We start from the raw sequence: 26,163 nt of genomic DNA on the forward strand, positions 1-26,163 counted from the left end.
CACTCAGTCTTTTAAGCCCTAATTAGGTTTGTTGAGGAGGAGAGACACACAGTATGGGCAGGATGGAATGTCTTTATTTTGCAGTCTTCAGTTTGCATGGCGTTGTAATAAATTGTTTATATAGGGCTCTGGTCAAAAGTAGTGCACTATATAGGCATTTGGGATGCGCGTACTGTTGCTCCAGGAGTTAGTGATGTGACTAAGGAGACGATAACCCCAGTGACCCTGTAACCACTCAGTCTCACTGTCAGGATCTCACTGTTAGACACGTCACCTCAGTGTCAGCGGGGTGGCCGTGGCAACGCCTCAACAGGAAGGGGTCAGACTGAGGGAGGTTAAAGGTCACCTGTAGCTCAGGTTTATGTCCGACTTGAGGAAAGGCATGAAAGAGATGTCTCAGGCTTAAAAAAAACATAACCTGAGGATTTCAACATCATTTTCAGATATACGATGTACACCTCGAATATACACCTGGAACATCTACCTCGGGAAGCAGGGGAAGGAAAGCAAATATGTTCATGTGGTTCTGATATAAGCTCTAATTATAATTTTGCCCAGACTGAATCAAAACTCAGACCTGCGTGAATCATTTTCAGTGGCGCTCTCTTGATTTCCCCCATCCCGAGAGGGGATCTGTTTTTCAGCACCGTTAGATTTTCTGTATTTCTTTCATCAGGTGGGGGCCAATATTTTAATTCAATCTCGGCTGCAAAGAGCTCCCTGGAAATTATTTATTTCTGCAAAGGATAACAGCAATGTGCTTTTGATAGAGAGGAAATGGGCTACCATCCGTCATGGTTTGGTAATGCCTTGGTCTTAAGCTGACGGCTGAGGTCTTCACTGTAGCTGGTTGAAGCCCCGCCAACTGGAGGGCGTACAGACAGAGGAACTAAATGTGTTTTTCATTTATTTCGCTCTTCGTTGTCTGGATTCTCCCTGGTGGCGCCCCCTGGTGTTGCAGACGGGGACAACCCTCAGCGGATGCAGACGAGCGGCGGCGAGTTCAGCAAGCCCATGTACCAGAGCGTCATCAAGAAGGAGGGTGCCACCATGATGGGGACGGGGCTCCGAGCCGCTGACGCCGCCTCATTGGCCGAGGACTACGTGACTCCGCCTCCTAAGTACAAGAGCAGCTTGCTTCACCGGTACCTTAACGACTCGCTGAGACACGTGATGGTGGCCAACGGCGTCATGGACGCCAGGAAGAGGAACCACTCGGGATCCTTCAGCTCCAACGAGTACGACGACGATCTCCTCTCCCCGTCGTCCTCAGAAACCGAGGCAAACTTTGTTTATCGAGCTGGTAAGAATCCTACATTCCTTCTCACATTCTTTCCTTAATATTTAGCTGCTGCCTCTCTCTTTTTCTCTTTTTCTGTCCCCATCTGCACATTTTTGTTTTAATTCCCCTGCGCTCAGGCCCATCTGGCCCGTTCGTTGTGAGGAAGACGTTGGTAGGTGCTGTGACGGTGTTCCACTCCCCGTTGTCTTGTTTCAACAGCCTGCTTCTGGTTTTTTCCCCTTATAGAAAAACAATATGATTTCATGTGACATTTTTTGCACATGTGAAACTATGTGTTTTTGGAACACTTCACGTGACGATATTTCATATAACCTTTCACGTGGGTTACATTTTTCACACGTGAATATTTTTCACTTGATATTTCCCAGGTGATGCCCTGCAAGCAAACATGTGTCATTAGTATGCACACACAAACAGTGCTTTTAACATACAGATGTCCCCGGAACATCACGCAGTCACAGTGTTTTTAACATACAGATGTCCCCGGAACATCACGCAGTCACAGTGTTTTTAACATACAGATGTCCCCGGAACATCACGCAGTCACAGTGTTTTTAACATACAGATGTCCCCGGAACATCACTGAGTCACAGTGTTTTTAACATACAGATGTCCCCGGAACATCACGCAGTCACAGTGTTTTTAACATACAGATGTCCCCGGAACATCACGCAGTCACAGTGCTTTTAACATACAGATGTCCCCGGAACATCACGCAGTCACAGTGTTTTTAACATACAGATGTCCCCGGAACATCACGCAGTCACAGTGTTTTTAACATACAGATGTCCCCGGAACATCACGCAGTCACAGTGTTTTTAACATACAGATGTCCCCGGAACATCACGCAGTCACAGTGTTTTTAACATACAGATGTCCCCGGAACATCACGCAGTCACAGTGTTTTTAACATACAGATGTCCCCGGAACATCACGCAGTCACAGTGTTTTTAACATACAGATGTCCCCAGAACATCATGCAGTCACAGTGCTTTTAACATACAGATGTCCCCGGAACATCACGCAGTCACAGTGCTTTTAACATACAGATGTCCCCGGAACATCACGCAGTCACAGTGTTTTTAACATACAGATGTCCCGGAACATCACGCAGTCACAGTGTTTTTAACATACATGATTACATTGTGAATGTTTATTTATAGAGTAAGTATTATTCAACATGTCCTCACCTGGGATTTGAACTCACAACCTCTTGGTTCACGACATTCCGATCTTCCTGCTACGCCACCATGACCGATTTCACCTGTATTCCTACACTTTAGACTTAAGTAAAGTAAATCTCAGCTTTGTTAAAAAATACACTCAAGAAAAACGATTATATTTATCACGGTGATTCAGGAGTAACATTAAAACATGTTAATATGCCTCACCAGCAAACAACTATACAGAAAACCCTCAAATTGTTGAAATAAGTCGATTAAATCAATAATGAGAGAATAGTCAGATTAACTGGTAACTAAAACAGCAGTGCAGATGGTACTATTTTGCTAAGTGCAGAGATGTATTATAGGTAATGAACGTGTAGAGGAACTCTACAGACTTTGCGATGCAGCAGAAAGATCAGTGTTCCCCAAATCCAGAGGGTGTGAGTTCAAATCCCAGGTGGGGTCATATTGAAAAGCTATTACTAAGTGATAATGTCATATGCAATCATATTGTCACTGATTAAGAAAACCCATAAACCATTTGTGGTATTTTTTACATGTGACATAGCTGTGTTCACATGTCGTGCTAAAACTTTCACATGTGGAAATCGAACTCTCACATGTGGAATTGTATCTTCACAAGTGAAAAACTTTTGCATCCCCGTGTTGTCACATTTACTTCACATGAGATCATGTTTTCACACGTGCTCAAATTTGTAGTTTCATGGTATCACATGTTGACATTTTTCATCCCCATGTCACATTTATTTTTTCATGTGTAGTTTCATGTTACCACGTTGCTTTCACATTTTGTCACCTTATCACAACTTCTCATATGATCCCATGCAATCACAAGAGATCACATGCACTCCCTGTTCTCACACTCTTCTTTCATTTCAGACGGGTGAAAGTTAACAAGGTACTTGTGGCTACTGAAATGGACCTCCTAGGTAGCTATAGGATATGATTTCCCTTTTATTCTCAGCTATCTCTCTGTTCACCATGCACCTGCAAAAAGATAGCTCTGATGCGGGAGTGCCTTTTAGTATGTTGGGTATGAGGTAACAGAATATTCACTTTTAAAAGTGAGATTTTCACTGGACGGTTACTTTAAGTCCGTGTTGCAAATTGCACCCTATTCCCTACTTAGTTTGGGACCTAAGTCTAATATACCGCTCTCTATGTGTTCTGTTCACACCAACAGAGATAGCCTGGCCTCGCCCTCTCTTAGGTTTGCCTCCTAATGTCAAGTACACTGTGGAATCCCCCCTAACTCCCCCTCTCCCCTCTAACTGGGTTTTAGGGTTTAACACTAGAGACACAACAAGACCATGTGTAACATGCTCACACTGACTACTGTTTGGCATGAGAGAGAGAGAACCGGGCAGACGTGTGTGTGTGCCAGCGTGTGTGATCGTGAGCAGGGGCTCAGTGCAAATAAAACAAAAACCCAAGCTAAAGTAATACAAACCAGTGGCAAGGTAGATAAACGAACAAGTGTGCGTGGGAGTTTTCCTCTTGGCATGTGCATTTCTCACAGTGCAGTCCCTTAACCCCTGGTTTCGGTGCCTGTGGGTTGGCCTTGGATATCAGAACGGCTGTTTGTGCTGCGTGTTATGAAGGGTTCACGGTGTCATGGATTTTCAGCCACAGCTTGCAGGTGCTGTTACCAATCAGACCTAATCTCACTGCATGGAGATCTGACAGTTCTTCTTCAGTTCTAGAACAACTGGGCCTTTGTTCCAAAGAAGACTTCATAACTGATAATAATGTTTTCACTATTCTGTGTATACAGTTCAGTATTAAAAAGTGCCTGTAGGGAATTCGGATTGAGGTGGAGGAGTGGGAGGGGGGGGCTAAACGTGTTTTGCATTATCTCGAAGGAACGGAGAGGAATTTAAAGTGATGTATAAGCCGGATAGGGGAGGCTGTCCAATGAAACAGTCCACCGATCGCGACTGTTACAATCTTCCGTCCCGATCAGATCCTTAAAACTCCCTGACCCGAAACATCTCTGTCTTTCACTAAGTCACCTGCTGAGCACGTCAGTCACCAGCCAGACGCAGACCGAGATAGACCGAGAGAGAGATAGGGACAGACAGACCGAGTGGCTTAGCTTAGGCTTCATCACAGACACCCCAACCCACCCCTCCCTACCACCCAACGATTTAATAAGAAATAGTAAGAAGGAATCATTTACCTGGCCCGCATAATGTTTTAATAGAAAGTAACTATTTTATCTCCATGGTAAATATAATGTCTTGGCTCTGACGTCTTCCTCTTGGGTTTCTGGGCTGGCCAGCCAGGCATTATTGTGAACGGTTTCTCTTCTGTTACATGCGAGAAGAGAAGGGAACTTGAATCCTGACACATGGAAAGTTCCCGGAGGCGTGGTCTCAGGGGAATTTTCACGCGAACACCTGCTAGCCCCTCTTCATTAGTGAGTGAGTGAGAGAAATCGAAATAGCTGCTATTGTTTGGATTCAAAACAACTCCACAAGTTAAGATCCAGTTTTTATCATTTCCTCTGGAGATTTTCTCCCCTGAATATTCCAGATATTTTTGTAGTGAAAGAATTCCTCAGCTTTTTGACAATTACAGAGTGTCTGAAATTTCAGGCCTGAGCTGAGCTTCTCGGGCCGTAGGTGTGTTTGTGCGTCAAACCTAGGCTGTAGGAGATGGAGAGAATGAACTCTCTTGAGTTCTTGGCACTGGCACATTCCTTATAAGCCCCTACCTCTGCTTCACTTCTGATTCGCATAAGCCAAAGTACCGTGCCCACCGATTGGGATCCCATTGGATAAATGTCCATTAATGGGACAATTGGTGGATGTCTGGCAACAGCCCTGGGTTTTATCTATGACTTCAGAGAGCAGTCGAACGTAGCAGGAGATGGTGAGTGTAGATTTACTCTGTCTGCATTCCAAATGACACCCTATTCCCTACACCCTGGCATATTCCCTATGGGCTCTGATCAAAAGTAGTGCACTAAATAGATAATAGGGTGCCATTTGAGACGCACTTTTACTTTGTCCCGCACTTAGTGGAAAAACCAATAGCCTTTTTTTTGTTGCTTGACGATAAAAAAGAAAAGATCTCTGTAAAACCCTGTTGGTAATATTATTGAAAACAAGGAGCAGTAGAATTCCAATGCACATGCCAGGGGTTTCATGCCAAATTACCATTTAATGGCATATTAAATGGCATGAATCTAGCTGAATGTTTTTCTTCTTGCTCACTACCAGATTTTGCCCTGTCCGATATGATATAGATCATTATACGGCAAATAATTCTCAACGTTTCTGTGAAAGGGGAGAGTGAGAGAGGTTTGACAGTGGTACATTTTCTCAGGTTCTGTTCTGCTTCGGTCTAATATACTGTACAACTAAGCACATATAATATATCACCAACATTTTACTTAATTTGTGCTTACTTACTTTTTTTTACTAGTTGGTCACAGTAAGGTAATGGTGGTCTTTTTTTGTTATTTACTAAACACTTGGTTTGTTCAGCCAAGTTCCCTAAAAATGAGCTTTTATAGGTTCTGTTTTAGATTAGATAAGTGGATCGATCAAGAAGAATAAAATGATAAATGATTGTCTATTTCCCTAATTGTGTCATTTCAATTTCAAACTCTCATTGTTTGTATTTTAATACCATGACAGCATTTTACTACTAAATAGTGATAAATATGTTTTATGTGTTTGCGATATTTCAGAGGGCCAAAACGTCTCAGTAATTTCGAGAAGAACACACTTTTTCCATTCGCCCATTTTCTCAGACAGATAGGTTGCTCAAGACGTTTCCAGGACACACAACGCGTTAAGATTGAAGCTCACCTGTATTTTATAGCATTAAAGTGACTTGTTACAAATGCTAGCAGGCAACATTTTAACGATGACGAAATATGGTAAATGAAAACAGTAGTGTTTGACAGGACCCCGGGGACTCATAGAGGTTTGTTGAATTAGGTCACAGCAATGCAAGACACTTATTCAATCCAGGAGAATTGTACTGTAGTCTATGTGTGTACGCTGTTTAAAAATCTGTTTAAAACGCACATATAAATCCCATCTCCCTAAATGGAAAGGTTTAGTAGTTTAGTAGCTTAGCTACCAGCCCGACTCGGGAGGTGCTTTAGAATGATGACAGAGAGAGTGTGTCCACCATCTGTAATGTTTACTGTTTCACACGGTTTAGGTTATATCAGGAAAGAAAAAGAAAAGGTCTTGAACACAGTCAACATTATCAGGGGTCAGCTTTTCATCTAGTATAATGAGCTATAGTACTGTATATGCAGTTTGAATCCTCCATTCCTCTCAGCTCGTTTATAAAATAAGCAAAGTACTGTAATGCTTTACACAGCAGCAGTAGAATTCCGTTGAACGGGTGGAAAGTCGGAAACATTCGATTTTAGAAAAGAGAAATGTCACGGAACGTAGCATTCGTGGAGTGATGGGAGAATATGTCATTTAGATGAAGCTAGCGTTAGGCGGCCACAGCGAGCTGAGAATACAATACTTTACTGGGTCTGTAGGGTGACAATAAGCCTCTGTGTGACATTGATGGATGTGGATTCCACTTGCAGTAAATGAGACTCATCTTAGGAATCCAGCTAGCGCAGGCAGGGACGGGAGGACTGGCCACAGATCCTTCTTTCCACCCTTTCGTAATAATAAAGGAGGGATGAGGAGGGAGGGAGGGAGGAGGACAGAGGCTGTTCCAAAAGAACAACCCAGCAGCCAAGACTCACTAAGGTCTTGTGTGTGTGTGTGTGTGTGTGTGTGTGTGTGTGTGTGTGTGTGTGTGTGTGTGTGTGTGTGTGTGTGTGTGTGTGTGTGTGTGTGTGTGTGTGTGTGTGTGTGTGTGTGTGTGTGTGTGTGTGTGTGTGTGCGCGTGAAAGATCTTAACTTTTAGAATAAGTAGAAAAGGGGGGATCCCATCCCTCCATCCCTGGCACTGACCTTTTTCTCTTTATCTCTGTCCATCAGTCAGTGGTTTTCAGTTGAAAGGCTGGAACGAGTGAGTAAGTGCTGATGTGTCCGGTAGAATACAGCCTTTTCCACACAAAGACTAAACCACCTCTTCTAGAACATTCATAATGCGATGTTAAGAAGTGAAGTAAATCAGGTCCTCTCCAAAAAGCAGGGCCTGCTGTAGTGTAGAGAAGAGAATCTACTATAATGTAGGTGTTAGCATCATTGTATCCCTGTGGGCGTGGTGGGTAGTGCTGATGGTGACAGACAGAAGTGGGATCCTGGCTAGATGCTGATCTTTATCTTGGCTTGATGTTGTGGGTGTAAGAAGGGTGTGTGTGTGGATAAGTACATGGAAAGAAAAGGAGGGCTGGGTTCGGTTGGGCTGGTTTTATATTTATGAGATAAATGTTAGCCGTCACCAACCAGACAGAAACTGGATGTGATGCTAACAGACCAGAAGAGAACAGAACGAGCCTGGTTCATTCAGACTGGAACAATCGGTTGCATAGAGAGGTAAAGTGTGAACTGACAACCATCACTCAGGCTCTGTTTATAGTGAAACTCCTAACATAGACGTCAGGAGCGGAGATTAATGTGAGGCGTTTCTCAAAATGATCGTTTTTAAGTCATCAGTGTCAAGGTTTGAGAAGCGCCCAAATACACGCAGGCAGCAGAACCCAACAATCAGCAGATCACAAAATACAGCTGGGTTAACTGACTCACTCACCCCGAGTCCACACAAAACACAAATTGGTTCTATTTAAAAAAAAAAAAAACAGCCTCATGTTTAAAACAATTGTCCACAATAGTGTTCTCATGGGACGGCTGCGGAATCTTTTTAATGACAGAGTAGAAGGTGTGACCAGGAGTGGTCTGAACGGTCAAGGCTCTCTCATGGACATACCACACACACGCACACGCGCACACACACACACACACACACACACACACACACACACACACACACACGCACACACACACACACACACACACACACACACACACACACACACACACACACACACACACACACACAAACAGTGTGTGTGAGGGCCTTGAGTTTCAACCCACTGTGAGGAAATTGCAACGTAATGATGCTGAGAGCGCACAGCAAACATATCATTTGGGTTCTAACTCCAGAATGGGCTGTTTTAATCCAAGAAAACACTTAAAAATCCCAAGCAAATTGTGTTTACACAAGAGTTTGGTGTACATTATTTTTTCCCCTGTGCTTTTTGTGTACTGCAAACAACTTCTATTTGTCTTAAAGGACCAGGATTGCTGAGAAAGACTTGGAGCGGAAATAACTCCAGCTCTGTGGTTCAGAGCATCACGTTGTTTTGCCTGTACCTGTTCAATCCAACAGAGGATAGTGATAAGGCATCTGTTGAATAGTTTAACCCTGAGGCCCGTTCTGAGACTCACCTCGACCACTCGTTCAACGTCATCGGGGGATATCGTTACCATATTCATACGTCCCCAGCGACCCATACTCCTCTGTGGTTGTTCGGTCAGTGTTTTGAAGTATGCACGTACTGATCCACAGATATCAGACATGGCTCTGATAGAGCTCGTGTACAAATCTAACCTCAATCTCTAACAGCAGGAAGAGCGGAGCTCGCTGTCGTGATGACCGTTTCCGTGCCAACCATCTGCGGCAGGCAGACATGTATGAATCTCTGTCACGCTCATCCCTGCCGAGGTTCTGATCTTCCAAGGTTCTGATGATGATGGTTACCGTTTCTCTTTCAGTTCACATTGCCTGGCAGCACACACACACACACACACACACACACACACACACACACACACACACACACACACACACACACACACACACACACACACACACACACACACACACACACACACACACACACACACACACACACACACAAAAGGAGCACTTTAGTTAACAATGTGTTTACTTTCTGATTGAAAGGCGCTTCTCTCTAACCCTCTCATTTGGCTGGCGATGTGACTCTGATTAGCTAGTGTTTAAGCCACTGGTAAACACTCTCTGAGACACAGCCATGTTTAAACACACCAATCACTTAGTATTTCTTCATCTCCAAAGAAAAAGTGTGATTCCCATTTTGGGAATGTTTTTATCTTTTCCCCCCATCACTGAATGATGCATCGTGGTCTGAGAATGTCGTGGTCCGTGTCATCTGCTTCACAGACGTCGTGGAAAAAGGACAGACCAAGCCGTTTTAAAACAGTTCTACAGGGAGCATATTTCTGATATTATAGTTGATGTATCTAGCTGGATCTGGGATTGTTAATGTCTATTATATCTAAACTCAGATAGCCTGGATGTTATTACTACTACTAGGTTATTAATAGGTACCTGTTATTGCATGCACCTACCTACAGCAAGATCTGTGGTTCTTACCAGAAAGAGGACAATAATGTAACATTTACAAACTAGCAGGAATTGTTTACAGTGACTTCTGACCTGAATCCAGGCCTATGCCCCAAATGGAACCCTATTCCCTATATAGTGCACTACTTTTGACCAAAGTCCTATGGGCTCTGGTCAAAAGTAGTTCATAACATAGAAAATAGGGTGCCATTTGCGACACATACCATTCCTCCCAGTACAATGGCTCCTCTGTGGCCATAAAGTTACGACTTACCAGAGGATTATTCAACACAGCGACATGCTGCAGCCGTGATAGATTTATGGGCTGAAAATCTGAAACCTAGTCCCACGCAGCAGCTTATTCCCTATATAGTGCACTACACACTAAAAACAAATGGCTCTAAATTGTGCCAAATAAGGTTTATTTGGCTTGTAACCATAATGTAACCCTTTTTGGTGCTATATGGAACCTTTTTTTTAAGGTTCTATAAAAAATCATCCTCATAAGGTTCTAAATGAACCTGTATGCTATAAAGAACCATTAAAAAAGGTTGTATTTAGCACCAAACAATGGTTCTGCTATGTTTACCACCCTTTTTGGTGCTATATTGAACTGTTTTTTATGGTTCTTTGTAGAACCAAACAGTTTTTTAAATTCTGATTTGAATAGCCATATTATATTGTAAATTGGCTTTATTATTGTGTTTATTAACAAGTTGAATCAGGTGTGCTAGCGCTGCAACAGCTATGGCTCCATGAGGCAAGAATTGAGAACTATTGACTTGGTCAACCGTTCTCAATTGACCAAAGGCCATAAAGAAGTTTTTCACGTAGTCCTATAATAGCATATCCCAACAGATTAGATCAACTGGAATGACACACTCACTCACTGTTACACAAAAAGAGCTGTGAGAAAACCACGCCCCAAAATATTATATTGAGCCGCCGCCTCTACATTTGAATTATCACTAAAAGAGGAAAGAACCCTTTTCTGAACTGCAAAGAGCCATTAAAGGGCTTCGGGTCAGTGTGGTTCCATATAGAACCATCACCCTTCCCAAAGAACCCTAGTGTGTAATTTAGTGTGTACTTTTGATCAGGGCCCACAGGGCTCTGGTCAAAAGTAGTGCACTATGTAGGGAATAGGGTGCTATTTGGGATGGATGTCTTGAAAGGTGAAACAGTCTGGTCTGGTTTGAATGCTAATACTCTGTAATATCGCCTGCTAGTTTGGATTAATGTACTGTACCTCACTGGAGTATAAAAGTTTATGCAAAATATAAAACAATAGGATGCGATATTTTTTGAATACCTCTTTTGGCCTTACTAACTGGTTTTGTGAACTTCTTTAATAATTTACAATGTTTTAAAGATTTAATTGTATCTTTTATAAACAATACAAAACATCCACATACAAAGGACAACATTATAGAAACATCTACTACATCAAACTTACCCAGACCCACAAGCAGTCACCCCCATCTCCAGCGCCTGCATCCCTTTCTGCCATATGGCCTGAAACTGCACCATTTTGTTTCTCTCCGTAGCCCACGCACTTTCAATATTTTCCATTGTGTTAATGAAACTTGATTTCCAAGTTTTTAGTGTATGTTTTTTCAAGATGAGTGATAAGAGAATCGTCCAACCCATCGGGTATCCCATTACACCCCCATATGCCATATCTTGAAATATGCAGACAGACGGATTAAAAGTACGTTTACATTGTAATACTTCTGACTGCCAACTTTCTAGCTCCGTCCACAACTTCCGGACTTCATAACATTCCCAGAAAGCATGGATTATTGAGTCATTATTAGTTCTACACTTAAGACATGACTCTGCCGTTGAACTTCCTTTTTACAATGTTAAAGTTATGAACTTAAAGCCAAGGCATTGTAAGCAAAGTAGGCAGTGATGGCTAATTTTCCATAATTTTTCTCTATGTCGGAGTGTAACTGTCTCAGTGTGGCCCTGGCAGGCCAGCCCAGTGCCAGTAAGGGCCCATGGATCCCCAGCCTCGGAGTGGATCGTTGCCCCAGAGAGAGGCAGGGAGAGAAGGAAGGAAGGAGGGAGGGCCAGAGGAGTGCCAAGACATCCCTAACTTCATTCACAGACGCCCCTTGACATTATAAAAAAAAGAACAGACCATTTAAAACCAGCAGGAAAAGAATAGGGAAAAGCCAAGCCCTCCACCGTGTCACTAGTGACAGTCTATACAGTATGTCTGTACAGTTTGTCTGCCTTACTCTCTTTCCTCTCCGTAGTGCGTTTGTTGTTTAAGAAGAAAGGTTGGGTCCATATAGTTTTTTTAATGTATGGGTAGAGGAAGATGTATTTCTCCAGCTCGGCTGCAACAATCATGACTGGACAAAGTATTTGGTAAATTGTTATCTGTGCAATAACTCCTATTGTCTGCACATTCACCTTATTGTACATTAACCGAGAGTTAGGTTGTCCCATAATGTTTCCTATCCAGTAAATTGTGCTGAAAGATTGGTTGTGGTCTGAACGGTTTCTTCTCTCTTCGAGATGGGAACAGTCAGAGTTACTCATCTCTATGTATGCCTCCCAAATAGCACCCTTTCCCATATGTAGTGCACTACTTTTGACCAGCGCCCAAAGGGCTTTGGTTGAAAGTAGTGCACTATGTAGAGAATAGTGTGCCATTTGGGACAGAAGCTAATACTGTAACTCCTGAGTCATAGCTCACTGATTGGCCTTCTCCAGTCACCAGGGTCACATAATTGGGTGATCATTGGGCTGTCCAGCTCTCTATTGGTCAGTTGACCTCTGGCATCAGTGGGGTGTCTGTGATTGTGTCCGTCCCATCTGAGATGTGTTTCTCGCTTCTCTTTCGCCTGGCTGTCAGGACCCGAAGGGGGATTAGGCTGAGCTCATTGACTGCGTGTGCGTGAGTGTGTGTGTGTTTTTTTTGTCTACTAATCTAGCGCAGCCTTTGGTTTGTGCACCAGGGGCCAGTGTGGTGTGTTTATTGTTGTGTGTTGCTAACAACAGCAGCAGCTGGTTGTGATAAAACATACCCATCCCCTCTAAGCAGGTGTACTCTATTCCCTCTCTCATTTGTCAGTTCGTTGTTGCTTGTTTTTGCTTGTTTTGTTTCACGTTTTTTCACTGTGTTCAACCTCCTCTATTACCCACCGTGATGTCAAGTGTTTTTGGACTTTCAGCACAACACCAGAAACCATCATTTCAGAAAGGTAGCAGCAAAGTAGACTGCATGACTTTCGGTTCCTTAGCAAAGCAGGAGAAAAAAGCCCCAAAAGAAAATACAAATAATTAAAGGTTCCACTATGATTTATTGACAATTTATAGTTTCTTTGGCACCGTTTTTGTTTTAAAAAATCAGAGTTTTAGATGTTTTAGGCAAAGGAGGTTGGAAGTGTGCCTGCTCCGATTGGATGTACTCTACTCTATTGTACTCTGGCCGGGTCGGGGTCTCAGGGGGGATTCTGGGTAGACGACGCGTGCGACCACACCCTCCGCTCTGCTCCGAGGCTGCAGGAGGCCTCACACAAACATGTTTTTTATGGGACATTGGGGGGATTGAATAGCATCTGGACACTGGCTGCCCTGCTCTGAAACATACTGAACTGGAACCCACAGCCGCTTCACAGCCTCGCTGCTCAGAGAGAGCTCTGCAGACCATACCTGGGTCCAAATATTACTTAAAATAATTTAAAAAAAACATGTACTGTATCTGCTTGATTGAGTGTGCCTGTTGCAATGGAAAGAACAGAAAAGTCAGATTAAAGAAACTATAAGACAAAGATATCTTTTTTTTTTTTATCACTATGATACCCTAGTATTGTTTTTGTTGTCTTTTTGTTGTCTGCTGTATGGCTTGTCGTCATTGGCAACCTATCAATAGGCCTTCCCTGACTGTCTGACACGATAGCAAATATTGAGCTAATATTTCAATTTAATTGGGATGTAATTGCATAGCTGTTATTATAGAAAATGAACGAATGGAGCATATTTGAATCAGTCTCAATCCTGTCTCTAGCACTGGTATTAATCCGAGAGAATAGATGGAGATACATGGAATATGCTGGAGTCTACAGCACTAGCTAGCTACTTACATTAGCTTAAACAATTGACACCTGAGCAATAGAGCAAACCAAGTGCCTGCTCGCCCACTATCAAAATAGGGGAAGCAAATTTATGTGCCTTCACTTTTTCTAACCAGGAAATGATCGAAATCCATTGGGACATTTTCACTAAGTAGTCATGTAGAGTAGACCACTGCAAATTCTTGTCATGTATTACACCAGTCTATCAAAGTAAGAGAACGAGGCCTAATATTTCCTCTAATATTGTCAGAAAAAGTCGATCTGGTCAGAAGTCAGAGAGCTGGAAAGGGAGAGGAAGGAGAAGAGGGAAAAAACACTGTTATAATTTCAAGGCTTTTAAATGACCTGTGACGCCGTGGAAGAAATGCTAGTTCTTGACATATAACATATATAGTTTTTCCTTGTGAAATCAAAGGGAGAAACATAATTGCATTTGTTTTGGCTGGACTGCTTGAGAATGGTCAATCTGAAGCACCTTAAATCTAGCGTGTTACTGTAAGTCACTTCAGTCAGAGGAAAGACAGAGAGAGAAGTAAAGAGAGAGAGAAAGAAAGAACACCGTTGAGACTGATGAAGAGAGAAGGAATGAGTGAGAGGGAGGAGGAGAGACTCGAGATGAAGCGAGAGATAAGAACCAAAAGAGAGAAAGGAAAAGAAGGAGAGAGAGATTTGGCCTGACAAGTATTTGAGGATTTTTTCTGGAATGTGCTAAAGAGTTGAAGCCTGAAATCCAAGCTGTGGTTTGTTCTATTTCTAATCTCTCTCTATTTCTAGATTTTCATCTCCCTCTCTATCTCCATCTAAAATCTAATTGTATTTCTGACATGCGCCGAATACAACAGATGTAGACCTTACCGTGAAATGCTTACTTACAAGCCCTTAACCAACAATGCAGTTTTAAGAAAAATAAGAGTTAAGAAAAAGTTTTAAAAAGTTACACAATAAAATAACAATAACGAGGCTATATACAGGGGGTACCGGTGCTTAGTCAATGTGTGGGGGTACAGGTTAAACAAGGTAATTGAGGTAATATGTACATGTAGGTAGGGGTAAAGTGACTATGCAGAGATAATAAACAGCGAGTAGCAGCAGTGTAAAAACAAAAGAGGTGGGTTCAATGTAAATAGTCCGGGTGGCCATTTGATTAATTGTTCAGCAGTCTTATGGCTTGGGGGTAGAAGCTGTTAAGGAGCCTTTTGGACCTAGACTTGACGCTCCGGTACAACTTGCCGTGCGGTAGCAGAGAGAACAGTCTATGACTTGGGTGGCTGGAGTCTTTGGCCATTTTTAGGTCCTTCCTCTGACACCGTCTGGTATAGAGGTCCTGGATGTCTGTAAGCTTTGGCCTCAGTGATGTACTGGGCCGTACTCACTACCCTATGTAGCGTCTTGCGGTTGGATGCAGAGCAGTTGCCATACCAGGGGGTGATACAACCAGTTAGGATGCTCTCGATGGTTCAGGTGTATAACTTTTTGAGGATCTGAGGACCCATGCCAAATCTTTTCAGTCTCCTGGGGAAGTCGTGGGTGAACAGAGAGTACAGGAGGGCACTAAGCACGCACCCCTGAGGGGCCCCCGTGTTGAGGATCAGTGTGGCAGATGTGATGTTGCCTACCCTTACCACCTGGGGGCGGCCCGACAAGAATTCCAGGATTCAGTTGCAGAGGGAGGTGTTTAGTCCCAGGGTCCTTAGCTTAGTGATGAGCTTTGAGAGCGCTATGGTGTTGAACGCTGAGCTGTAGTCAATGAACAGCATTCTCACATAGGTGTTCCTTTTGTCCAGGTGGGAAAGGGCAGTGTGGAGTGCAATAGAGCTGGCGTCATCTGTGGATCTGTTGGGGCGGTATGTGAATTGGAGTGGGTCTAGGGTTTCTAAGATGATGGTGTTGATGTGAGCCATTACCAGCCTTTCAAAGCACTTCATGACTACGAACGTGAGGGCTATGGGTCGGGAGTCAATTAGGCAGGTTACCTTAATGTTCTTGGACACAGGGACTATGGTGGTCTGCTTGAAACATGTAGGTAATACAGACTCCGTCAGGGACAGTTTGAAAATGTCAGTGAAGACACTTGCCAATTGGTCAGCGCATGCTTTGAGTACATGTCCTGGTAATCCGTCTGGCCCTGCGGCCTTGTGAATGTTACTCACATTGGCTACGTAGAGCGTGATCAGCTCTACCCTTTAGCTCAGTGCGGATGTTGCCTGTAATCCATGGCTTCTGGTTGGGGTATGTACGTACGGTCACTGTGGGGACGACATCATTGATGTCGGTGATAAATCTGGGGACTGATGTAGAATACTCCTCAATGCCATTGGATGAATCCCGGAACATGTTCCAGTCTGTGCTAGCAAAATAGTCCTGTAGCTTAGCATCGCGTCATCTGACCACTTCTGTATTGAGCGAGTCACTGGTACTTCCTGTTTTAGTTTTTGCTTGTGTGCAGGAATCAGGAGGATAGAATTATGGTCAGATTTGCCAAATGGAGGGCGAGGGAGAGCTTTGTAAGCGTCTCTGTGTGTGTTGAGAAAAGCTGGTCTAGAGTTTTTTTCCTCTGGTTGCACATGTGACATGCTGGTAGAAATTAGGTCAAACGGATTTAAGTTTTCCTGCATTAAAGTCCCCGGCCACCAGGAGTGCCGCCTCTGGATGAGCATTTTCTTATTTGCATATGGCCTGATACTTATTGTTGAGTGCGGTCTTAGTGCCAGCATCACTTTGTGGTGGTAAATAAACAGCTACGAAAAATATAGATGAAAACTTGTTAAATAGTGTGGTCTACAGCTTATCATGAGATACTCTACCTCAGGCGAGCAAAACCTTGGGACTTCTTTAATATTAGATTTTGCGCACCAGCTGTTATTGACAAATAGACACAGACCACCATCCCTTGTCTTACCGGAGGCAGCTGTTCTTTCTTGCCGATGCACGGAAAACCCAGCCAACTGTATATTATCCATGCCATCATTTAGCCACGATTCGGTAAAACTTATGTTATTACAGTTTTTAATGTCCCGTTGGTAGGATAGTCTCGAACGGAGATCATCCAGTTTATTCTCCAGTGATTGCACATTGGCTAATAGAACGGATGGTAGAGGCGGGTTATGCACTCGCCAACGAATTCTCACAAGGCACCCTGACCTGCGTCCCTTGTATCGGTGTCTCTTCTTCATGTGAATGACGGGGATTTGGGCCTGGTTCGGTATCAGCAGTAAATCCTTTGCGTCCGACCCGTTAAAGAAAGAATCTTCGTCCAGTACGAGGTGAGTAATCGCTGTTCTGATGTCCAGAAGTTATTTTCGGTCATAAGAGACGGTGGCAGAAACATTGCGTACAAAATAAGTTACAAACAACGTCAAAAAACACACAAACTAGCACAATTGGTTAGGAGCCATCCCCTCCGATGCCGTTCTCAGGTAGTCCAGCCAAAACTGCATAGAAAAATAAGTATATATACTGTATATAAAATTGATTCCCCCCCAAAAATGTATGAATATCACTAGCAACAACATCATTTAAAAAAAATGACATACCTTCAGTAGAAAAGAGGAGAATATCTTATTTCTAATAATGTCAACTTTATTTCTCAACTCCTAACATTGAGTAAATTATAGTCACTGGAGCCAATTACACTCACTGTAGTATCTGACAGGCTTTGAAAAAGCACCCGTGAATAGGCTACTCGTGTGGCAGGTGCCGCTGGCTGCTGGTAAATTTTATTGACTTGGACGTACATTTTTGCCAGCACATGGCTAACCTTTGTTTAACCTGCTAAACAGTTGCTCTTAGTGAAAATGTGTTTAGAGTTACCTTTCTAGCTAATAGGCTGTTAGAGTTTACACTTCCTCTTCCAACTATAATGTGGGGAGGTCAAAATAATGAAAAACTATCTACCAAATCTATGCATTTAAAAAATATTGATTACTTCTCCTTGCCATTGTCATTCACTTGATGGTAAGAAAATATGTGAAAATGTAACTTTTTCCCCAAAGTATGATGGGGGTTCCTGGGTCGCCGGTTTGCCTGGGAGGGGGTTCCTGGGTCGCCGGTTTGCCTGGGAGGGGGTTCCTGGGTCGCCGGTTTGCCTGGGAGGGGGTTCCTTCGGCAAGAAAACTGTAGCATTTACTGTAGTGGTTTTGTGGACATTATGGAAGTATTTACTATAGTATTTCTGTTTTATTATCTTTGACATGAAGTGGGGTCTTTCTCCTTGAGGAAACCTACCTGACAAATACCGAAAGAGCACATGTTCCACAACTTATAGGAAGGTAGATAGGCCTGGGGTCTGAACTAGCACAATATAGTCTATACTTGGTGTGTAGGTTTCTCACTTATAGGTGGCACAAATTGGGATATGTGGGAGGGGAATGGGCAGGGTATATGCAAATGAAATACTGTAGTATTACTACAGTTAAATAATGTTTTTTTATGGACTGTAGTGTTTTTGTGGACATTACTGTAGTATTTACTACAGTTTTTGTGTGTGTGGGGGGGGGGTACTGTGGCCCTGCAGGACTCTGTATTCCTTGTCTAGACTCCGGATTAAGTTCTTTGGAAAACTGAATGGGTGAGGTGAAAGGCTGCAGCGCGCACCGCCTGTCCTTTCTCCGGTGTCGGCCAATGAGGTTCTGAGACCCTTGCAGGAAGAAGCAAGGACATGGTTTTCCAGCTCTACAGCTGCGTAGGAGAATTGACTTTCTCTAAGTAACATAATAACTATGTCCCCACCCGACCCTCCTTCCCTCACCACCTATAAGAAGTGTGGGAACAAATTCCAGCGCAACTGTGCGACTGAATTTTCATTAGCGTAAAAAATGGTCAAAACACCCAGTCGGCGATGATTTGCAGTGGTGGCGGTACAAGTGGCTGCTCGTTAAAGGGACTCGTACATGTTACGAACATTTTCTTTACGGGAAATGTGGTGCGAGGCAAGCGTCTGTCTCTCCTCCCTGCCTCTGTGTCTATAGGGCGATCTGGGAGGGCAATCATCCTAAATGAAAGCAGCTGGAGAGAGAGAGAGAGAGAGGGAGGGAGAGAGAGAGAGAGAGAGAATTACATTGTAAATGTCTGTAATCTTTTGGACCTTTTGTGAGTGTAATATTTACTGTACATTTTTTTTTATTGTTTATTTCACTTTTGTTTATTTTCTATTTCACTTGCTTTGTTTCCCATGCCAATAAAGCCCTTAAATTGAAATTGAGAGAGAGCCTTACCTCACCCCCAATCAGTCACCTGGTCTTGCCTAATGCTCAGCTCAATTATTTAATATATTTTTTAACCATTATTTAACAAGGCAAGTCAGTTAAGAACAAATTCTTATTTTACAATGACAGACACTCACAGGTTGCCTCTTAGTTTTGTCTCCTTGCACGCTCCCTCCTTAAAGCAGCTCATTGGCCCTGGTTTTATGTTTTTCAAAGGGTGTGCCTGGAGGTTTTATGAGCAGGAAATCCAGATCTCTTTTAATGGAGGGTGCCAAGCCAGTCATCATCATCACTGGGTAGAGTTCACTGCTAGGCAGAGGCTGCTGTAGCCCTGGGCCCAAACCTGCACCCCTCACATCACCACTCTACCCACTACCCCCTCTCGAAGCTCTCTGCAGCTTGGCAGGTAGTAAGAGTACAGGAGGCCTTCTGCGGCTGTGCCACCATTACCTCAACGCACACACACACACACACCACCATAACTGCCCTTCTACCTAAGGGTCTGGCTGGTGAGAACACAGAACATTAGATGGACCTGGTTTTAAACAGACTGGCTGAACTGATAGCTTTCATTGTTTACTGACTTCGCTGTTTAATTCCTGACCAATGCTTTTTCTATGAGATATAAACAGCTCCTGTGTCTGAATGTGTCCCAACAGCATGGGAAGTTAACTCTCTTTCTTAGTTACTTTGCTTTTTCTCTATTCCCCCTTTCTGTCTCGTTTTTATTCATATTTTCTCCGTCTAATTTGTTTCCAAATGAAAATACAAGTATATGCAGTTTGGGATAAAAAATATTTAAAGTGCAGTTGTGTTATTCATGTCAAAATGTGAGTGTTAACGGTGCCTTTTTAGTTAAGATTTGGCCATTATTACATGACTACTATTTGTTTTGCATCTGAATCAGAAGTGGAAACAGAGAAACACATGTTACTGCAGCACAGATTTGACCCCACACACACACCCACATGCACTCCTCACCAGCCCTCAAACTAGGTCCTTAATTAATCCTCATTGACCCCAAGGTGTACGTCGTTAAATGAACCTCTTTTTCTGTTGTGCTTTCAGAAACCATGGACCATGGATCAAGTAAATGTGACAAGTGAGTGTATTTTACAGATTCCTTCTGTATGTTTTCATGCTCATTTGGACATCGATTTTTCTCTGTCTATGATTATTAACTATTTGTAGAGCTCCCTCTCCTCCTTCAACTCTGTGTTTGTTCTCTCGCTCTTCTCTCTGTTCGTTCATCTCTCTCTCTTCTCTCCTCTGTGTTCATTAATCTCTCTTCTCTCTCTCTCTTTTCTCTGTGCTCGTTCATCTCTCTTTTCTCTGTTCGTTCATCTCTCTCTCTTCTCTCTTCTCTGTGTTCGTTCATCTCTCTCTTCTCTCTTCTCTCTGTTCGTTCATCTCTCTCTCTCTTCTGTGTTCGTTCATCTCTCTCTTCTCTCGCTCTCTTCTCTGTGTTCGTTCATCTCTCTTCTCTCTCTCACTTCTGTCTTCGTTCATCTCTCTCTTCTCTCTTCTCTCTGTTCGTTCATCTCTCTCTCTTCTCTCTTCTCTGTGTTCATTAATCTCTCTTCTCTCTCTCTCTTTTCTCTGTGCTCGTTCATCTCTCTTTTCTCTGTTCGTTCATCTCTCTCTCTTCTCTCCTCTGTGTTCATTAATCTCTCTTCTCTCTCTCTCTTTTCTCTGTGCTCGTTCATCTCTCTTTTCTCTGTTCGTTCATCTCTCTCTCTCTTCTCTCTTCTCTGTGTTCCTTCATCTCTCTCTTCTCTCTTCTCTCTGTTCGTTCATCTCTCTCTCTCTTCTGTGTTCGTTCATCTCTCTCTTATCTCGCTCTCTTCTCTGTGTTCGTTCATCTCTCTTCTCTCTCTCTCACTTCTGTCTTCGTTCATCTCTCTCTTCTCTCTTCTCTGTGTTCGTTCATCTCTCTCTAACTCTGTGTTCGTTGTCTCTCTGTGTGTTATGTTCAGTGGGGGTGTTCAGAAGGAGAAGGTACGGGGCAAAGATGAGACGTACTGGAAGGAGATCAATGCAGCCATGGCCTTGACTAACCTGGCGCAGGGAAAGGACAGCAGCGGATCAGGGACGACCAGCTGCATCATCCAGAAGTCCTCTCATATATCAGAAGTAAAGACTGTCAAAGTGCCTCTGGTGCAGAAGTACTAGCGCCTATCACGGAGTCGTCTGTCTCCAACTCATCTTCCCTTCTACTCTCTATGCAACATCAACCTTCCCTCTGAAAACTCACTCGGAAGAGACAGTCAAAAACAAGAAACAGGTACTCTCTGTTTTCCGTCTGTAAAAATACAGCAGAACTGAAAACATCCTATTTCGTGTGTGGGTTGTGTTTTGACCTGCATCACATGCATTAGACAGGTGTTACCATGATCATCGTTAACTGCATTGTTCAGTTCTGAACGAGACACTTTTGTTATGTTAACTTATTTGATGTATCTGAATTTCATTTTTTTTTTTTTTTTTTTATACTCCGAAATTTGTATTGTACTTTTGCCAAAGTGCCTTTTTGGGAAGCAAAGCAACACACCCGTTGTGGTTAATAATGTACAGAGTGCCTCTGGGAACATAAAGGACTATCTGAAGAGGCAAAATAATATGGTCTTATAAGCTTCTTCTGAAGGACTCCCTCCATGATATGTGCCTTACAACGTGAATGAATTTAGCTGACCTTAAATAACATCTGTACTGTTCTAATTTATCAAGACACACACAAACACACACACACAAAGCAGTGTGTGACTAAATTAAACTAAACTAAACAGACAATAACTGTGAATATATAGATAAAGTTCACTCCAGCCAAACACCTAGCACTTGAGGGTTAGAATGGACAAGATACCAGCAGATCCATTGTGCTGTCGTTAGTCACAACCACCATCATGTCTTCCACAGCTCGGCCTTGGGGTTTCATTTCCGAGAGAGGATGGATCCTTATCGAGGCTTTTAAACTGGAAAGCGCAAGCAAATGTTGAACTAGCACCAGCATACAGGCATGCTCACGTGCACACACACGCAGGCTGACACACACGCAGGCAGACAAGCAGACAGGCGTGCAAACCCACACACAGTCGGGAGGTTTAGTCGGCTCAGTGCTGCATCCGTTTAAGGGCCATGAACTAAAGGGATGTTTTTCTTTCTGTTATCAGTGTAGTATTATATGAAGTACAGTGTTGCTCCCTTACATGTTTTCCTTTAGAACAAGGTACGTCAACAGTGTAAAAAAGACTAGGAGGTCAATTTAATCCAACCCGGATTGCAGTATTTACGCAGTAGTTATTTTTCCAATGGTCAAATGAATTCGCAGACTGGTCTTGTCTTGGGTACTGTATAAAAACCTACAACTACTAGCAGGGTGAACCCCCCCCCCCCCCCCCCCCCCCCCCCCCCCCCCCCCCCCCCCCCCCTACACCCCCTCACACACAGGTCTGCTTTTCAGAATTAGAAGTGTGCGGGCATGGGATGGATATTGTACATAAAGACACTGAGTAAACGTTGCTAAGGCGGGTTTGATTGAATCCCAGCCTAGCTCACCACGCCGTTTAATCCTACACTCACTCCTGCTTAGCTGTTCAGAATCACATTCAAATTGCTGTTTACAAGAAGCCAGGGAGAGAGAGAGAGAGAGCAAGAGAGACTTGCTCAAAAAATTACAAATAAATAGCCTTTTCAGTATTATCTCTTTGTCAGCCAGCAAAGCAATTGTTCAAGTATTTGTTATTGAGAGTTTGTTTATCGCAGTGGTTGTTCTGCTGTATCAAAGTTTTACTTAACCATAACCCGTTGTGTTCCTTTTTTGACCGACTGGAAAGAATCCTCCTTAAATACTTATAAAGTATGTTATTTACATTGTAGCAACCCAATGCCAAGTACACAACTGAGAGAAATCAAGTTGGACTGTTATAGTAACTAGTCGGCCATTTTCTGCCGACTCACTAATTGTATGTATATCTTCAAGGTACTGTTTGTGTCAAAATCTACACTTTTTTAAATTCTCTGTGCTGTTTGGGCCCATTGTTTGACAACCTCGACTGTGCTTGTGGTCAAGGGGTGATTGAGAAAAGCTGCACAAAGTTACTTTTAGCAATGACTCTTATTCTTGAATGTGCAAACCGTTAAAAGCTGCACTTTAGACTCTCTGTTCTCCAATAGAAAGAAACAGAAGAGAAAGCGTCATTGAGAAATTATGTGTTGAGGCTTCAGAGGTATAGAACAGCCATTGTTTTAGCTGTACACCCTGTAGGGACACAGAACAGCCATTGTTTTAGCTGTACACCCTGTAGGGACACAGAACAGCCATTGTTTTAGCTGTACACCCTGTAGGGACACAGAACAGCCATTGTTTTAGCTGTACACCCTGTAGGGACACAGAACAGCCATTGTTTTAGCTGTACACCCTGTAGGGACACAGAACAGCCATTGTTTTAGCTGTACACCCTGTAGGGACACAGAACAGCCATTGTTTTAGCTGTACAACCCTGTAGGGACACAGAACAGCCATTGTTTTAGCTGTACACCCTGCAGGGACACAGAACAGCCATTGTTTTAGCTGTACACCCTGTAGGGACACAGAACAGCCATTGTTTTAGCTGTACACCCTGTAGGGACACAGAACAGCCATTGTTTTAGCTGTACACCCTGTAGGGACACAGAATCAGCCAGCAAACTAAATGTACCCCAAGGCTTCGGTCCGGTACTGTACCTTTTATTTTCTGTGCAAAAACTCATGCTTCAAACAGATGCTGACAAACGGAAAGCAATTAACTTTTGTCATATTTTAGAAAATCTATAAATTATTAAGGATTGTAAAAAAATAAGTTGGTGAGAATAGTCTGTTTTTTTTATTGTTAAGTTATGAGTTAAAACATTTTGATAGAGACTGGATTGTTATCCAATGACCAAATGCATAATATCTCATTGTATTGTCTGATTTTGCTTTTATGTGAACATTTATTTTGTTAATCTATGGTTACTTCCACAAAACAATGAATAAACCTTTGAAGAAATTGTATGATATTGACATTTTGCTCAATTTGGGACTCTATAAAACATACAGTATATATTCATGGGAATTGTATAAACTTGAGAAGAAAATTCATTTTGCTTTTACTCTGATCAAAAATATGAAACTCTTGCATCACTATACCAAAACTTTACATTAAAATATATATTTTTTAAACGGCACTTGAAAATAAATCTGAATTCACCACAGTTTGTTTTTGCAACATTAACTCCTCACTGTTATCTGCTAAAAACACATTTAAACCTGCACTTTTGGCATTCTGGGTTAAAGAGGTCCATCCCAGCCATGTGTTTGTTTGATTGGATAATTCCCGCAACATAAAGCCTCGCAAAAATATAATGTAGCAATTCATCTCTGATTGGGCCTCTGTTAAAACAGAGTGTTGACGTCTTTCGCTTTCTTCTCAGAATTATTCTGAATAGGCCACCCCATTAATTAAGCTAAATGCAATTGTCTTTGGTTTCTGTTTAGTACATACTGAAACCCAAAAGACACACAAGCCCCGAAATAGAAATAGATTTAAGCGACTAGAGCAGGAATAATGTAATGTCATTTCCTTAGTGAAAACACGTCACCCGCCCGCTGTTCTGAAAGTCTTAATTCCGATGATTATGTCACAAATGGCATGCTTTTCCCTATATAGTGCACTACTTTTGACCAGGGCCCCAGAAATAGTGCAGTATATAAGGAATAGAGTGCCATTTGGGATGCAAACCATGATTCAACAGCAGATGTGAGACATGTTTATTTACAATACAGGAGGGGTGTGGTTTTCTAAAGAGCATTTTCAGAGCTACACCAACAAATCAGACTCTTTTACAGCTTACTGTATACATCAGTGGGATGTCTCTGTCGCCGCAGATTCACAGTTAAACTGGGCCCCTGTGTTTGGTATTACTGGTATTTTTTGACTTCATTGGGATTCTCAAACAGTACCTTAGGACAGTTGTGTGTTCTTTGTGCATTCTGCAAATCCACTTATTACAATATGGACTAATGGAGATATGGTTTCTCTATACAGATCACAGTGACTAACTGTGGCGTTGTATTTGTACAATGCTTTTGATACAGTGTGCACAACCAAGCCTTTCTGCAGGGATCATGCAGTAAAGTTAGTCTCCCCTCCACAGTGAAGTTGGAGGAAGCGTGAATTCGTGGCAAGAGACGCTAGGTGTGTCCTTGTCCTCAGGGTTTGGTGTTGGCGGCGGGGCCTACACCCTCTCCTCGCCTCTCCTCTTTAGCTTCTATTAATCGCTCTACCATGCCATCGCTCTGCTCGCCACCCTATCCTGAGCCCTGCCGCGGGGCCAAGGCCCTCTCACTCCAGGGACGGCGCGCGAGAGAGAGGGGAAGAGAGGGGAGGTAGGGAAAGGGAGATGCCATAAAGTAAGAGGCAGAGAGAGAGACACAGAGAAACATACAGAGGCAGAGAGAGATACACAGAGAAACATACAGAGGCAGAGAGAGATACACAGAGAAACATACAGAGGCAGAGAGCGATACACAGAGAAACATACAGAGGCAGAGAGAGAGAGACACAGAGAAACATACAGAGGCAGAGAGAGAGACACAGAGAAACATACAGAGGCAGAGAGAGATACACAGAGAAACATACAGAGGCAGAGAGAGATACACAGAGAAACATACAGAGGCAGAGAGAGATACACAGAGAAACATACAGAGGCAGAGAGAGAGACACAGAGAAAACATACAGAGGCAGAGAGAGAGACACAGAGAAACATACAGAGGCAAAGAGAGAAACATACAGAGGCAGAGAGAGAGACACAGAGAAACATACAGAGGCAGAGAGAGAGAGTATACAGAAACAGAGTCCAAACTGGTTCCTTCCCAAGCCTATGGCAGTGAACACAACACCACAAACTGCATGACGCTGCCTGGCCCTGGAAAGCCCTTCGCTGCACGGCCCATCTATCAGTCAGGACCAATCAGGCGAGGGCTCTTTGAGGGGCCAGCGGCTCAGCAAGGGACCACTGGGGATGTACTGGATCCC

At 43.1% G+C, this 26,163-nt stretch overlaps 1 protein-coding gene across 1 annotated transcript in view; it reads left to right on the forward strand.

The window, feature by feature from the left end:
- LOC120027743 (homeobox protein Mohawk-like) overlaps positions 1–21,280 on the forward strand; it is a 28,483-nt gene extending 7,203 nt beyond the window's left edge. The window contains exons 4-6 of the mRNA XM_038972748.1: positions 962–1,303; positions 20,177–20,210; positions 21,085–21,280. Coding sequence (XP_038828676.1) covers positions 962–1,303; positions 20,177–20,210; positions 21,085–21,280 — 572 coding nt within the window. The remainder of the gene's footprint in view (positions 1–961; positions 1,304–20,176; positions 20,211–21,084) is intronic.
- Positions 21,281–26,163: the final 4,883 nt, after the last annotated feature.

The sequence above is a fragment of the Salvelinus namaycush genome, chromosome 33, assembly GCF_016432855.1.
Source record: "Salvelinus namaycush isolate Seneca chromosome 33, SaNama_1.0, whole genome shotgun sequence".
Classification (NCBI taxonomy): domain Eukaryota; kingdom Metazoa; phylum Chordata; class Actinopteri; order Salmoniformes; family Salmonidae; genus Salvelinus; species Salvelinus namaycush.